At 53.4% G+C, this 15,047-nt stretch overlaps 1 protein-coding gene across 1 annotated transcript in view; it reads right to left on the reverse strand.

Moving 5' to 3' along the window:
- Window positions 1–15,047, reverse strand: part of EEPD1 (endonuclease/exonuclease/phosphatase family domain containing 1) — a 63,916-nt gene that overhangs the window by 30,781 nt on the left and 18,088 nt on the right. Inside the window, exon 3 of the mRNA XM_036738994.1 lies at window positions 1,123–1,174. Coding sequence (XP_036594889.1) covers window positions 1,123–1,174 — 52 coding nt within the window. The remainder of the gene's footprint in view (window positions 1–1,122; window positions 1,175–15,047) is intronic.

Genomic DNA, 15,047 nt, shown 5'->3' on the forward strand with positions numbered 1-15,047 from the left:
ATGAAATGAGCCACTGGGGGCATCCCTAGCTCTGCCCTGGTCCTTGTGTGGCACACCCTCTGGTGGGGACAAAGGATCTAGAACCAAGGAGATGCAAGGGGAGGGGGAATGGGATCTAGAACCAAGGAGACACAAGGGGAAGGGAAAGAGGATCTAGAACCAAGAAGGTGCAAAGGGCAGAGAAGAGGGATCTGGAAATGAAGATATGTGAGGTGGAAGGGGATCTAGAACCAATGAGAGGCAAGTGGAGGAGACAAGGGGGTCTAGAACAGAGGACATGCAAGTGGCTGGGCCAGGGGTATGTGTTTTCCAAAGGACATGAATGGAGGCCCAGGGTGAAGAAGACCCTGTTCAGCCAGGGGCAGTTCTGTAGCCCCCCTCACACATCACCTCTGCCTCTCACATCTGCTTGTTCTGCCCAATTCCCAACAACAGCTGAATCCCTGAGACAGGAGAGCAAGGTATAGCCTTAAAGGAGCCCACCCCTCCACTGTGGGGTGGGGCAGGGTGGGGCATCAGAGGCTGGAGAGCCAGGGACACAAGGAGGCTGCACCCTCTCAAAGCAGGAACAGTGACTAGCATTTCCAGAGTCCTCCTGTGAGGTTCCCATAATGCTTTGCACTCAAGCCTCACAGCATCCCTGTGAGGGGCAGCTCTTTGTTTGGGGGAAGACTTTTGATGTCCTTATCTAGGGAGTTCCTAAAACCCCTCTGCTAGTGCAGGTCAGAGCCTCCTCTCTGCCCAGAATCTTACAGGCTCAGAGACACACCCATGACAAAGGAGAGTGACTGGGCCAAGGCCACCCAGCCAGGATGGGTCGGAGGTCAGAGGTCTTCCTGACCCTGAGGCTGCCTCTCATGAAGGTAGGAGGAGGCAGGCTACGCAGCACAGCCAGGTTGGTGTACGCGGCCTGAGGATGCCAGCAATCCTGGGATTGGGTGGCTGGCCCTGGAAGGCCCCTCTGGCCATGGGGGGTTAGGGAGCATTTTCAGAAGGTTCACAGTGGCAGAACGGCCATGATCACCAACCTCTAGGGCCAGAGTGCTCCCCACAGGGACTCTGGCTAGCCCTGGGGCTGCTGCAGGACATCTGCCCCCACCGGTGTGGCATCAGAAGACTTACCTTCTCCAGGGCCTCCCGGTCGATCAGATCTTGCACAGCTAAGAGCTTGACGCTGTAAGACCAACAAAACCGAGTCAGTTTGGGTCATGAAGCAATAGCTAAGTCTAGGCTTCATTCTTTTTCTCCCGAGTTCCTGTTTCTGCGGTCAAACCCAAGGTACTCTCGGAGGGAGCTGTAACTAGGGCTGGGCCAGTGGGGCATTTAAAGGCTTCAGAGAGGACTTGGTGTCCTCAGTAAGGGAGATAAGAGCCTCCCTCATTTCTCTGCTGTCCCACCTACCCATGGCAGCATCCCCCACCAGCGGCTTTGCACCACTGTCCAAGGGGCTCTGCTTTCCCACTTCCATTGAGGGTATTTAGGTTCTGCTTGTCCTGGGCCTGCCCCAGAACCCAAATTCCTAGTCTGTTCACTACTTCCTGAGATCAGGTTCCCTCAAGACACTTTCTGTTTCAAGGTAGTGACCAGGATCTGGATCCATCAAGGTCCCACCCCGCCCGCCCCATCATGAGTGCAATCTGGCAGAGACAGGGCCCCAATCCTGGGAGGCTACAGTGGGTGGTGCAGGGAGGGAGGGGGAATAGTACATCTCAGAGCTGATGAGATCCTGATTAATGCAGGGCTGCGATTAAGCTGCAATGGTTTTCCACACAGCAGATGATGGGAGTCGGGATTTAGAAGCCTTCTCATACAGCCCCTTCAGGAGTCCGAGCACAAAAGAGACAAATAAATCTGCCCAAGTTCACCCAGTGGGTCCTGCTGCGTCCCCTCAGTGAGTCTTTGGAAACCAAGGTGAAGAAAGCTGTCAGTGACACCCTAGACAAGGTTACCGCCCTCACAGGTCTGAGAGGGGCTAGACCAAGATGCCTTCTGGTCCCGGGCTGACCCAGGAAAACATTTCTGTTGCAAATTCTTCCAATTCAACAAGTATTAAGCACCTATTGTGTCAAGGACTTGGACTGCAGAGACAAAAACCAAAGTCTTGGCTTCAACCATCCGACATGCAATTGAATGTTTGCACCAGAGAGCAGCTGGGGTTTGCCAAAAACACCCAGCAATATTACAAATGCAGTCAAGGCTGTTCCTTTCCTCTCCTCAGTTCAGAATGGAGAATTCTCCTTCTCCAGGGTGTGCCCCATTTACAAGTACTGATACACTCAATAAGGGGACTTAGCCTGCCCTCCTCCCCTGTATGCTCTAGTCTGGACAGCAGGCACTTTTCATCCATTTAGTTTTTCCGGTATGGATTGTTAGGCCAACCTGTCCTGAGGTCTTATGGGCCTCACTCTGTAACATACTGGAGCTTGACTCACTCAACACGATATTGTCAGTGAACAGAAGCACCCCGAGGACCTTGTTGCCTGTAGAGAACCCCATTTATTCCCAGAGAGGTCGTCGTTCTAGCCTGGTGGAAGCTTTTGAGATCCTGTTTCTGCCATCACCTACAGGGTCTGCCATTCCTTTGAACTGGGATGCTCCCCACGCCTCTGTCCAAATCCTCAACCATTCCAATGGACGTTCCCCATCAATATAGGAATCTTCCCCCCTCTCCACCCTGTGACTTAGTCCACTGTCCACCTGTCTGGTGAGACTGATGTCCTTGTCTTCCCATGGATCTAGGGGGCCCACCTAGAATGGTCAAGGCCTTCCTCAGTTTCTCTTGACCTCACAAGCACGTGCAACACAGCCTACAGGCTGCTGATGAGTGACTCCTTAATTTTCCCACACAACCAGCACATCTACTAAAGCAATCCCTCCATCTGGGTAACTGCTGAGGATCTGACAGTGCAGGGCTAGGAACAGATCCCTAAGGCCCTCCATTCCAATCTAGCCTCTCTACTGGCCCCTACATTTCCATCCTTGATCACAAGGAGAGATAGCATGAGAGATTTTGTCCACAGCATTCCCCTGATCCATCCATTGAGGAATCCCACCCAAAAAAGGAGATGAGCTGAGTCTGGAAGGCTCATGCTGGCTTTTGATGGTCATGGCTGAAGTAGGCAAGCCCAGGGGCTCTTCTGGGAGAACACTCGGCTCGTTTTTCCCAAATGATCTTCCTGACGGGGTGATTTGAAACCAAAGAGAAGGAAGTGGTTAGCTCCAAGAGATCAGCCCCCCATCTCCTGAGCCAAGTCTCCCAAACTCTGGGGAATCCAGAGCTCTGAGGTTTGAGAAAAGAAGCCCTGAGGGCGCCCCCCCCCCAAGGAGAAAGGGAGCAGGGGCGGGGCTGTTGCCTCTGCCTCAGCCCCCTGGTGCAGCCCAGGAAGCGGGGGAACACAATCCCATCTTGAATGTGCCTGGGCCCTGTCTTTGGTGCTTTGTCTTTGTGCTGTGTTTTTGTCAAAGATAATTACCATTAATAATGATAATTAACTAGAAGCATGTGGCTCAGAGCATCCCTCTCAATTTCCACCTACCGACGTGCGCACAGACTAATCTGGGATTTTTGTCATCTCCTCAAGGCTCCAGCTGTACCATCATCCTCAGCAAAAGCCTAATTATCACCTTCCAGCTGCTGGAGGGGGGCGGGGAGGTGCCCAGGAACCTGCCCCTCCCCCAACCAGCTCCAGCCACAACCACAGGTCCAGGGCAGTATTGATAACAAATCAGGTGAATAGACTGTGCCACTACTGGACTGCCCCAGCTGCTTTCTGCTGTTTGACGGGGTTGGACCTGACTCAAAATGCACTTCTCGTCAAGAGGCAAAGTCCTCTCCTTAATTCTGATCTGGCAAGGCACTGCAAATCCGTAATCCCTGCAGCTCCAGCCCTCTGCATTGGGTAGGGGGGGAAGATGAGGAACAAACTCCAAGAGGTACCAGGCAAAAGGAAGCTAAGTGCATGTGGCCGGCCGGCCAAAGAGGTGCCGAGTCCTCCTGAACTCTCCTTCCGCCAGGTTTCGCTGCTGAGGCCTTTGGTTCTTGTGCTAGCCTCCTGGTGGGGGGGGGGGGGGGCAGGGGAGAGGGAACAGAGGAGCTTCTGTCTGCATCTGTCTGTGTGTTTGTGTCCGTATCTATCTGCGTGTCTGTATCTATCTATCGCTGCATTTGTCTGGCTCAGTCTGGGTCCAAGGCTAGACCATCTAGGTCCAGGAGAGCCAATCAACTTGCAGCCTGCTTACCTGCGGGCCTGTCAAGTTTCCGTATTATTGTGAAGAATAGTCTTCAATTATGAAAGGTACTTTTATGGGTTTACATTTTTGTATTAAACTAGAAATTTCCCCAGAAATCCACATGCTCACAGCCCTCACTGCACACGTCTCTATCTCTTGGCCAAGACTGTCTGCTGATTTAGTGGGTTCTGGCCTTTGGTGTCTCCAAGGGCCCCTCGGGCACGGTGGAAAGGGCCTGGAGCCTCTACCAGCAGGGCTGGCCCCAGGATGGCGACTATGCAGGTGGGTGGAGAGAGGGCAGCTGATACCCACGAGCCTTCTGCCCTCGAGACAGGTCACCTGGAAGACCAAGGGTCTCTGGCCTAAAGAAGAGTTCAAACTTCAACACCTGAACTTCTTCCATCTGAGGAATGGCTATAGCAAAGGTCACTCCTCCATGCCTCAGAAGGTGTGGATGATCCCGGGGGAATCCCCCAGCTAGCCAGTCCCCCCGCTGACTCATGCTCCCCACCCACCTGGGAACACCAACAACCACGATATTCATCAGTACCTGTCTGTTTATGGCCCGAATGACTGTCTGCGTACCTGAGAGAGCCAAGCCTCCCCAGCTGATCAGCCCCCAGTGACTAACCAGTCTGGCAAGTCTCAGGAGCCATCAGCCCCTGAGGGGGCGTGTCTAACAGCCCTGTCTCACCAGCCCGCCGGCCTGGCACCAAGAATTAATCAGCTTTCCATGCCTGGCTCTCAGTGGCACAGGCATGGTTGCCAGGGGAGATACAGCCAGAGACAAGGCACTCTGGTAGGCACCACCGGCCTGGCTTCAGACCCTCTGATGGCAGGTTCATGGATGCCCAGAGACAGAAACCAATGGTTCCAGAACATGCCCCCCCGTTAGAACTCAGAGTTCCTCTGAAAGGCCAGCATAGGACAAAGCAGACTAGCCCTCATGGAAGGGCACAGAGGCAGGGAGAGTGGCCTCAGGGTCCTATGGCAGAGACATGGGGCTCCTTCTCTAGGGATCCTGGGGTAGATCTGGGTAGGGGTCTGGCAGGCCAGGTGCTAAGAAAGGCTTGGGGAAAAGGAAGGACTACAGATGGCACTTTCAAAGAGTTAGCCTGAGAGAAACATGAGGTCCATATTCACCCTAGACTGGCTTCCTAGGGCTGTGGTGTTTCAGCAGAGCTTGCAGTGTGGACCCTTCTTCTGTAGGCAGAGCTGAAATCTCTTCAGCAGTTACCAGGAAAACCTACATGAGACATGTTGAGCTGCAGACTGATGAGGTAACCCAGCCTCAGGACAGATGCATAGACATGTGCCAGAGGAGAGACACCTGGGGCCAGAGGGCTGCTGGGCTGCCTTATCTGTTGGCCCACAATGACTGGGTGACTTCGGGTTAGCCCCCAGTGACATCCCTTCTTGTGGCAGATCGCAGCCACCCCAGGTGGGAACCCTCTCTCCCAGCCTGGTACAACCTGAGCTGAATGTTTAATTCACGACATGGCCACTGAACCAGGCTGTGGTCCGGGCCTTCTGCCCTGGGCAGAAGCAACCTGAAAGTCTCTGAAAGTCTATCAAAAATGCCAAAGGGGAAGCCCGTCTGCCTTCCCTCCACAATCCCTGGGTGTGACCACATGTGGCCTGAGGGAGGTCAATGACCCCAGTGTCTTGTGGGAGCTGCTCCTCCTCCATCTGTGGGCTTCTCCCAGAAGCTGTGACACTCTGCACTCAGCAGTTTTATTTTCATCTGACCAGACTCGTTCCTCTTTCGAAAGTGTGAATCCTAGTAATGGAGGAGACGTCTGCTCGGGTTCCTGGCAGAGGGCAGTGAAGGCAGGGTTACTCCAGTTCATTGTGTACAGGGCAGGGCAGGACAGGCTGGGCCAGGATTCCTCTGGGCAGAGGGAATGGGAGAGGGGCCTAGGCAGGGGCAGAAGTGACCTCCTCAACACCACTGCCGAGGCTACTGAAGACAACTTGGTTTTAAAATGGCCCTGTGAAGCCCCCAGAGAGCTGGGCGGGATAGGGCTGGAGCCAGGTGGGCAGCAGCCCCAGAGGGCTAGGGAAGGGCAAAGACAATCCCATCCCACTCAGCTATGAGATCCAAAGACAAGGCCTGAGAGCATTAAGGTGCCCTATCAACTGGCACCAGAGTCCCCAGAGAAGGAGCCCCATTGAGCAGGACAGTGATGCTCTCTATTGGTCACACCACCTGCCATAGGACCCAGAGGCCAAACTTCCTTCCCGAGTCCCAGGACTTTCCCCATTTCTGGTCCCATCACCCACACTTGTCCATTTCAGTGGTCCCCAGTATCTGGTTTATGGACCATCGCGGAGTTCACCTCACTCCCTCTTGTTTGACTGGAGGGCCCTTTTGTGGGTCACCCTCTTGGGATACATTCCAAATGATGGAACTGGGCCCAAGGGTGTGGTTTGGGGGGGGTGACCCTTCAGACAACTTCCTCCGAAAGATTCCCCAAAGTGTGATTCCACCCCCCATGAATCAGTGTGACAAAGGATGGCTCTGGGAGGAGAAGGGGGAGAGGAATAGGGAGAAATGCTGGAAATACAAAGAAAGAAAAAAAAAACTGAGAGGAAAAACAGGGAGTTGGCGGGCTTCCCTGAAACCTCTCAGGAAGGGATTCCTGGGGAAGCGATTGCCGATTTTCTCAATTTGTGTGTTCCTGAGTCAGAGAAGCTCCGAGCCTCTCCCCCAATGTTGTCTTTGTCTCTCCTTTGCTCCAAGAGGACCAGAGACTGCAGGAAGGAGATGTCTTGACTTGCAAACGAATCGGGTTTAAGTGAGGCAGGGCTGCCACAGTCATCAGCCTCACTCTCTCCTCCACAGTCATCTGCGCCCAGTAGCAAGACCTAGGTCAGGACACCGACGTCAAAGTCCTGCCCTGGAAGAGCAGCAGCTGCGGATGCTATGAGATCTTCTAGAAAGAACCCGTAAAGGAAACCAACTCCTCTGAGACCCAGACCTCCCACCTGGGGCACCCGGGGGGTCTCCTGAGCCTTGAAGCCAGGACTGAGTTCTAAGGGCCATCTGTCATTGACCCTCAGACAACTGAAGCTAAGACCATCGCCACTCCCTGTCTCTACAGGAGGCCTCAGGAGGGCTCCCATCTGGGCCCCGATGTCGCCCAGCTGGGCTTTCAGCCCTGTCTGACCTGATACACAGGAGGGCCCTGACTGGTGCACCTTTTCAAATCCCCAGCCAGACTCACTGCCTCCTCACTCACAGACAGCCCTGGGCCATGGGAATTTCACTTACTCCCTGGGGGTGCTCCAGAGGAAACCCTAGCCCCAAGCTGAGGCAATGCTTCTTTCCTGGTACTCAGAGACTTCTCCTTGCTAGTCCCGAAACATAAGTCGGCTGTGTCCAAGACACCGCCATGGTCCTGCTGCCATGAGGGTCATGGGGGGAGGGGAAGGACATGGGGGGCCAGGCCCGGGAAGTCTGGCCAGCACTGAGCAGAGGTGCCCAGTCTGTGCAGCCGAATGGGAGGGATAGGGCCTGACTTCAGCCTGTACTGGCAGCCCCAGCTCATTGTGCTCCAGGGATTCTTGGCCTTATGTAGGTCAGAGGCCCCAGCACCCCAGAGACTGAGAAGTCCAGCCTCCAGGTCCATCTTCCCCAATCTCCTTCAGCCTCAGTTGCCCTTCAGAGAAGACTCCAAGGCCTTTAAGGTACAGACCCCCTTGAAGCGCTACCGCCTTGTCTTGGAAAAAGGTGTGGAGGTGAGAGATGAGAAAGCTGAGTTTGGGGGACAGCAATTAGCCCAGAAAGGTGGGCAGGCAGAGTGTGTGATGGAGAGTAAGGAGAAAGAGGGAGGAAGCCTGGAGCCACACTGTGAAGGCTCTAGGGAGCCAGGTGCATGGTCTGACCTGGGCTGAAGATGACTTTGGAGGCTGTGCAGAGGATGGGCGGGGGAGAGACTGAGGCCAAGGGCTAGCAGGGGCAGAGGCTAATGAGGAGGAAGTGCTGAGCCTCAAGAGTCACTGGTCTTGGACCACCAGAGTTGGGAAACAGCTTAAATCATCTTGACAAACAGAAACAATGCCGCGCTGATTGAGGCCTTAGCTCTTTGGCAGCTGGCCCTCTGGGGGCCAGTGGGCCCCAGGCCCCCAGCCACCAGACCCCACCTCTGTTTTAAACCCTCTCCTAAAAAGCTGGGCAGCCAATCAGAAGCATGGGAGAGGGGGAAGACCCTCTGAGTGCAAGAGGGACAAAGATGGGTAAAATTCTCAGGAAAGCCCTTCCCTCCCCCCTTTCCTGCCTTCTTCTCTGACCCAGGGGCACTGGCCTCCTTGCAATTCCTTGAGAAGGACCCTCCATCCATCTCCCTACTCCAGGCATTTCCTCTGGCAGTGCCCCATGCCCAGTGCTCCCTCCCTCCTTATCTCCGCCCTACGGCTCCCAGCCTTCCTTCCAGTCCCAGATCAAATCCCCCCTTCCACAGGAAGCCTTTCCCCACTCCTAATTTGAGGGCCTTCCCCCAGTGCTTGGCTCCAACTGACCATCTGGAACACATAGCTGTTTACACCCATCTCCCATTAGTCTAGGAGCTTCTCAAGGGCAGGGGCTAACTTTTGCTTCTTTTCGAATCCCCAGTGCCTAGCACCATGCCTCACACACAGTAGGTGCTCAATCAATGTTTACTGCCTGCCTCCAGGTCTGGTGCTCTTTTCCCTGTGCCCCCTGGCTGCCCCCTGGCACCTCTGGAGGTCAGCTTGCTGACTTCAGGCCACCCCCGAAGATCAGAAAGAGAATATTTCTAGGCTCATAAAGGGTCCCAATGGCCAGGCTGCCAGACTCTGCAGTCCTCACATAAGAGCTAGTTCTCAAAGCTGTGGCATCTTCAGAAACCAAATGGACCCGTGTTTCTTGAATGTGCCCCCCTGCCAGGGCCTGGGAGCACATGCTGATGTTCTGGGCCGAAGACAGCCAGGGGAGACTGAGGCCTGAGAATGTCTGTTCTCTGCCCATTCTTCTTGGCATCTTTTGTTTTTACAGAAAATGGCTGGTGAGGGCTGGGTGGTGCAGGGAGGAGCTGGGCAGCCACCCAGAGCCTCCATGACCCCTGTGGGGCAGGCAGGTCAGGAAGGATGGCAAAGGGCATCTCTGGGGTCAATGCCCTGGGCTTTCATTCTCCAATAAATCTGGCAGCCTCTGCCTAGTGAGCTCTGCGTCAGAACATGGAAGCATTCCAGCACAACAGAAACCAGAGATGGGCGGAAGGGGAGGCTGGAGTGTTTGCCTACGGTTTTGTAGAGTCGGTCATCATGCTCGGGCCTCCTGCAGAGACCTGAACCTGTCCTGAAACAATGAAACTGGGCCATGGAAGAGGGTGCTCCCAAAAAGGCCAAAGGGGAGGAGATGGTGGGTCCGGGGGCCCTCATTGGCAAGAGACAGACTAGGATAAGGAGCGCTGCCTTTGGAGCCAGAAGCCCTGGGTTCAAATCCCACCACTGAGACTTAGCACCCCTGTGTGACCCTGTACCCATGTCCCAAACTCTACGCTCTGGCTTTGGCTTCCTCATCATGTAAATGAGGTGTGGGACTCAGAGACCCCTCCCCACAAGGGCCCTTCTGATACTGGCTTTCTGCTCCCCTGACTCCAAACCCACTGTTCTCCACATTTGGTGGTGATGGTGAAGGCTAACCAAGTTTCAAGCTCCCCACCTCAGTTTCTCCATCTGTACCATGCGGGAGTGGGACTCGATGCCCCCAAGGCCCTTCTTAAGGCCCCCAGGTCCCACCCTGCTAGCAGACATTGCCCAGGGATCTGCCCTCTGGATGTCTTCATTCTCCATGCAGGACAAATCACCACCTTGGCTGGACATGCCCCCGGAGCCTGGGGCCCTGATGGAGCTTGGTGGCAGGTGACAACTCCCTGTATAGGAGTTGCCCGCAATCTCTTCCATCTCAGGTTTCCCCCGTGTCCATCGCTGATGCTTAGCCAGGGTCTACGCCCCTCCCATCTTAGTGAGAGTCCCCAGGATCTCTCCCCACACCTCCCAATGCCAGCTCCTCTAGCACCCCACTGTAAGGGGGTATACAACTGTCAGTCTTCCAAGACGAGAGGCCTGTTGGGACCGCATTCTGACCAACAAGGAGGATCCTGAGATGGAAATGCTGGGATCCTTGGGGGACATGACCGGCTGCTGGCAGTGATGCCAGAGACAAAAGCCAAGATGAGGGTGTGGCCTGGTCCTTTGAGTTTGGGGGGCTCAGAGGGAGGCCAGGCAGGGTGCCCTGGACAGAAGCCCACCCAAGAGGGAAACACGGAGATACAATCCTGAAGACCCCAAAGCAACAACTCTATCAAGGAGGGAAAGAGGCAGGTAAATAAGGAGGCGAACTGGGAGGCCTTGGGCTGTCCCACAGCTGCCAGTGCCTCCTCTTCTCAGACTGCCTTCCATCCATACTACCAGGTTCAGAGTCCTTGGCCCCTTGTCTTCCCCACTAGCCTGGGAGCTCTGTGGGGGCAGGGGGCAGGATTTTTCCTTAGCACAGGGCCTGGTCCATAGAAAATGCTTATTGACCAACACCCACTGACCACCTTTGATTTTAAAAGACGTGCCCAGGGGCAGCTAGGTGTCACAATGGTTAGAACATCAGCCCTGGAGTCAGGAGGATCTGAGTTCAAATCTGGACTCAGTCACTTATTAGCTGTACAACCCTGGGTAAGTTAATTAACCCTATTTGCCTCAGTTTCTTCATCTGAAAATGAGCTGGAGAAGGGAATGGCAAATCACTCCTAGTCACTGGAAGGTCAAACACTGGAACTGAAGCTTAAGTACTTTGGAAGAAGACAGGACTCACTGGAAAATGTCCTGATGATGGGAAAGGCCAAAGGGGAAGGGCATGGATAGAGAGCATCCATCATAGAAGCCAGGAATGTGAGCTTGGGCAGACTCCCGGACAGGGCGAGGACAGAAGGCCTGGAAGGTTGGTTCTTGGGGCCAGAGTGTCAAACATGCCGGAGCAGCCCAAGGCCAGCCACGATCGGATGGTTCTCCCTCCTCTCTGCTCCCTTCCCTTCTCACGGTGAGTTGGTTCATCTCCTTCTGATTACGGCTAAGGGTTTGTAAATTACATGAACCTTTTTTAAGCCATTTCTTTGTTTTATTTACTAATCAAATTTCTTCCCTTTCCATCCCACTATTTTCTCTTTGAATCCTGATTAGTGGATGCATTCAGAGATAAAAGTTTGCCTCTGAGAACCGCTTACACTGAGGGGCGTGACCAGGCCTGGGCCTTAGTGAGCACACAGCTTGAGACACTGGCGGTGGAGGGGCCCTTCCTGGTAGCACAGCAAACATCTCCAGCCCCAGACACGACCAGCTGAGGCTGACAGCCTCAGTAAAGAAAGGAGCCCAGAGCCCCATGGTCTGAATGCTGAGGACCTGGGAGGAACAGAGAAGGAATGGTGCTGACGTGTGTAAAAGGGCCTGAGTCTCCATGTGCAAAGGCTAAGGAGCCTGCTTCTTGTGATGACATAAAAAGAAGAGCCTCTGAGGAGCAGGGTGTAGACAGTGCATAACTGGTTCAGGCCAGGAAACATCATGGCAGAGAGGAGACTCTTGGATTCAGGTTTAGCCTTGATGTTCTTGGCCTATAGATGATGCTCTTCTGCTGAGAGCTGAGGCCAATAGGAACCAGGTTGGACTTCTCCAAAAAGTAAAGACAATTCTAAAAAATTAGACGCAGAGCAAGTCACCGTGCACCTGGACCAATCTTAAGGATCCTGGGATCCCCAGCTGCCTACAGTGCAATGCCCCCTCAAACTCAGCCTGGCCAGAACTTAGCTCCTCCCCTCTTCTCCTGGACCTGCCCTTCCTGCTTACCACTCTGTGACAGTGGCACCAACATCAAGCCCATCTCCCATGTTTAAAACCTCAGGGTTATCATTGATCATTCTGTCTCCTCCCAGTACCCTGTTCACTCTGTACGTTTGAGATTCACCCCACTCTTCGTCTTCTCACTGTCCCCACCCAAGACAGGCCTCGTCACCACCTCGCCTGTGAATTATGATGATAGAAAGGAGTAAGATTCATCTTATTCCTGCCTGGCTCTGGTCATGTAGTTCTCCTGCTCAGAATTCCTCAGTGAATTCTCTCAGCCTAGCTGGTGAAGGTCTGAGGATCTCAGAACCTCAGGGTTAGAAGGGTCCTCAGCATTAAGCTAGTACAGCCCATAGTGAAAGGAATCCCCATAGAATATACCAGTTCCTTTGTTTGGCATTCAAAGCCTTCTATAATCTGGTGTTACCTTCGAAGAGTACATTGTGCATGAACTGGTCCAACCATTCTGGAGAACAATTTGTAACTATGCTCGGAGGGCTATAAAAATGTGCATACCCTTTGACCCAGTAATACCACTGAGATAGGTCTGTATCCCAAAGAGATCAAAGCAAAGAGAAAAGGACCCATGTGTACACAAATATTTATAGCAGCTCTTTTTGTGGTGGCAAAGAATTAGAAATTGAGGGGATACCCATCGACTGAGGAATGGCTGAACAAGCTGTGGTACATAATTGTGATGGAACCCAATTGTGCTATAAGAAATGATGGAGATGGTTTCAAAGAAACCTGGGAAGGCTGATGCAGGGTAAAGGGAGCAGAACCAGGAGAACACCATACACATTGTAACAAAGACCAACTGCAAGACTTGGCTGCTCTGGTCGAGACGATAATCCGTAACAATTCCAAAGAATCCATGAAGAAAAATGCTATCCGCTTCATAGAGATAATTGAGGGACTCTGGGTGCAGACTGAAGCGTAATCGTTTCACTTTATTTTCCCTGCTTTTTTGCAGCAAAGCTAGTGGAAAGATATTTTGCATGATTTCCCATCTATAATTGATATCCCATTGCTTGCCTGGGAGAATAGTGGTGCCATCTGCAGTAATAGAGAAGGTAGGAGGGGGAGAGAACGAGTCCTGTTTTGGACATGCTGAGTTCAAGATGTCTACTGGACTGGAGCCATTTTGGACCCACCAGCCAATGAGGTGCTTTCCCCTCCTGGGTCTCACAGAGCCACAATGTCTGTACCTCCTCGGTGCAGTATTGGGTGGTCTGTTGTGGAACAGCTCATGGGCTTGTGCCTGCCCCAGAGGACTCAACCCTGTGAGGGCTGGGAGCTGACCTTACCTGAATTCGCGGCTCCTAGCAAGGACTTACTAAATGTCTGCTGAATTGGGCCCAGGCTCTGCCATCTCCAGAGACCTTTCCTCCAGCGATGAAAGGAGGAGTGGGGCTGCTGACTTTGATCAGGAGGAAGAAGTCGCCTTTCTTGATGAAATGCTGCTGCGGGAGGATGTTACATCACGAGCACTTGTACAAGTTAGCGCTGACTGCTGAGTCACTGGATGACCCTCAGCAGCCTCTCAGGTCCTTTAAGAAAAGTGTTACAGCGGGAGTGGGAGCCTGAGATTGGGCTGCTGCCCCCTTCGCTGCACTTCCCTCAAAGCAAGAGCGTCTCCAGCTATTTCCTTTGTCAGCTTCCAGATGCCCACAGCAGCACCGCCTTGCTCAAGGAGTCCCCAACTCAAGAAGCCACAGTCAGCTGACAAGACGGTGGCCAGCACTCATTCCAGACACTGGGATTGGTCACTGTGAGAGCCCATTGTGGAAGAGCCTAGATTTGGAGCCACAAAGGACCTTGGTGCCATTGCATCCAATACCCTCATTCTACAGATGAGGAACCTGAGACATCCGAGAGATGAGAAGTGACCTGTCCACAGCCCTACGTCTAGCATGAATCTGAAGCAGGATTAGAGCTCAGGTCTTCCTGACTCCACGTCTAGCATTCTATCCACTAAGCCACCAAGACATCCATATGGCCATGCTTCAAACTAGCCAAAGACCGAGTGTCTTCATCAGAGACCCGAAATCTTGCTCCCTTGATCCCAAAGCTCGGAGAACATGTTCCAAGTTCAGTAAAGAAAACAAAGTCTCCTATTTTATTCCCAGAAGAAGACAGAGATGTCCCATACCATGCTGAAGGTAGCATATGCACACCACACGTACACAAAAAATCAATCACATCGTACCACACAAACAATCCAGACCAAATTTTCTCTAAGCTCATTGCAGATGTGGTTCAGCTGTTGTCCCACATGTGGCTCAGCTTCAGGTCCATCATAGCCCAATCTGGCAGGTGTTTTCTTCTAACTCACTCAATGATGGAACATTACAGAGGCACGGCCAGGCCCCTGATGCCCGGGCTGCCAAGAGGCTTCCTTCCAGGATGCTGGAGGAGCTGGTGGCCACTCCTGACTCATCCCATGACATTCTCGGTGTCAGAGAAGCCTTTGCCTCCACCTCACTTGCTGACTTGATCCTACGGCTCTGTACCCCTTTCCAAGTGTATGAGGGGGACCCTGGGCATCAGGAAACCCAGACTCCTGGCTCAGTGTTGCCGCTAAGCAGCAGGTTCAGGACTAGACCTCAGCTCCCTGCTCCATAAGGTGTCTCTTTATTAGAGTGTGAGCTCCTGGAAACAAGGGGTGATCTTGTTCTTCTACTGGCATTCCCAATGCTTTCCCTGAGTTGGCATTTCAATGCCATTTCTACCCTATGATTCCATCTCCAGAAGAGAAGACAGCATGGGGAGTGCCCTGGCCCTGGGGCATCTGCCTCTGCAGGAGGTGGGGACTGGACCGGAAGGCCTCTGAGGGGAGATCCCTTTGACTCCAAAGTCAGGCTCAACCCAGACCTATGAAGGGATCCTCCCAGCAGCATCCCTGACAGACGGCCAGCATCCATCCTCTGCCTGGAGACCTCAGGTGAGGGGGAGCTCACTGCCTC

This window comes from Trichosurus vulpecula, chromosome 9 (assembly GCF_011100635.1).
Source record: "Trichosurus vulpecula isolate mTriVul1 chromosome 9, mTriVul1.pri, whole genome shotgun sequence".
Classification (NCBI taxonomy): Eukaryota; Metazoa; Chordata; class Mammalia; order Diprotodontia; family Phalangeridae; genus Trichosurus; species Trichosurus vulpecula.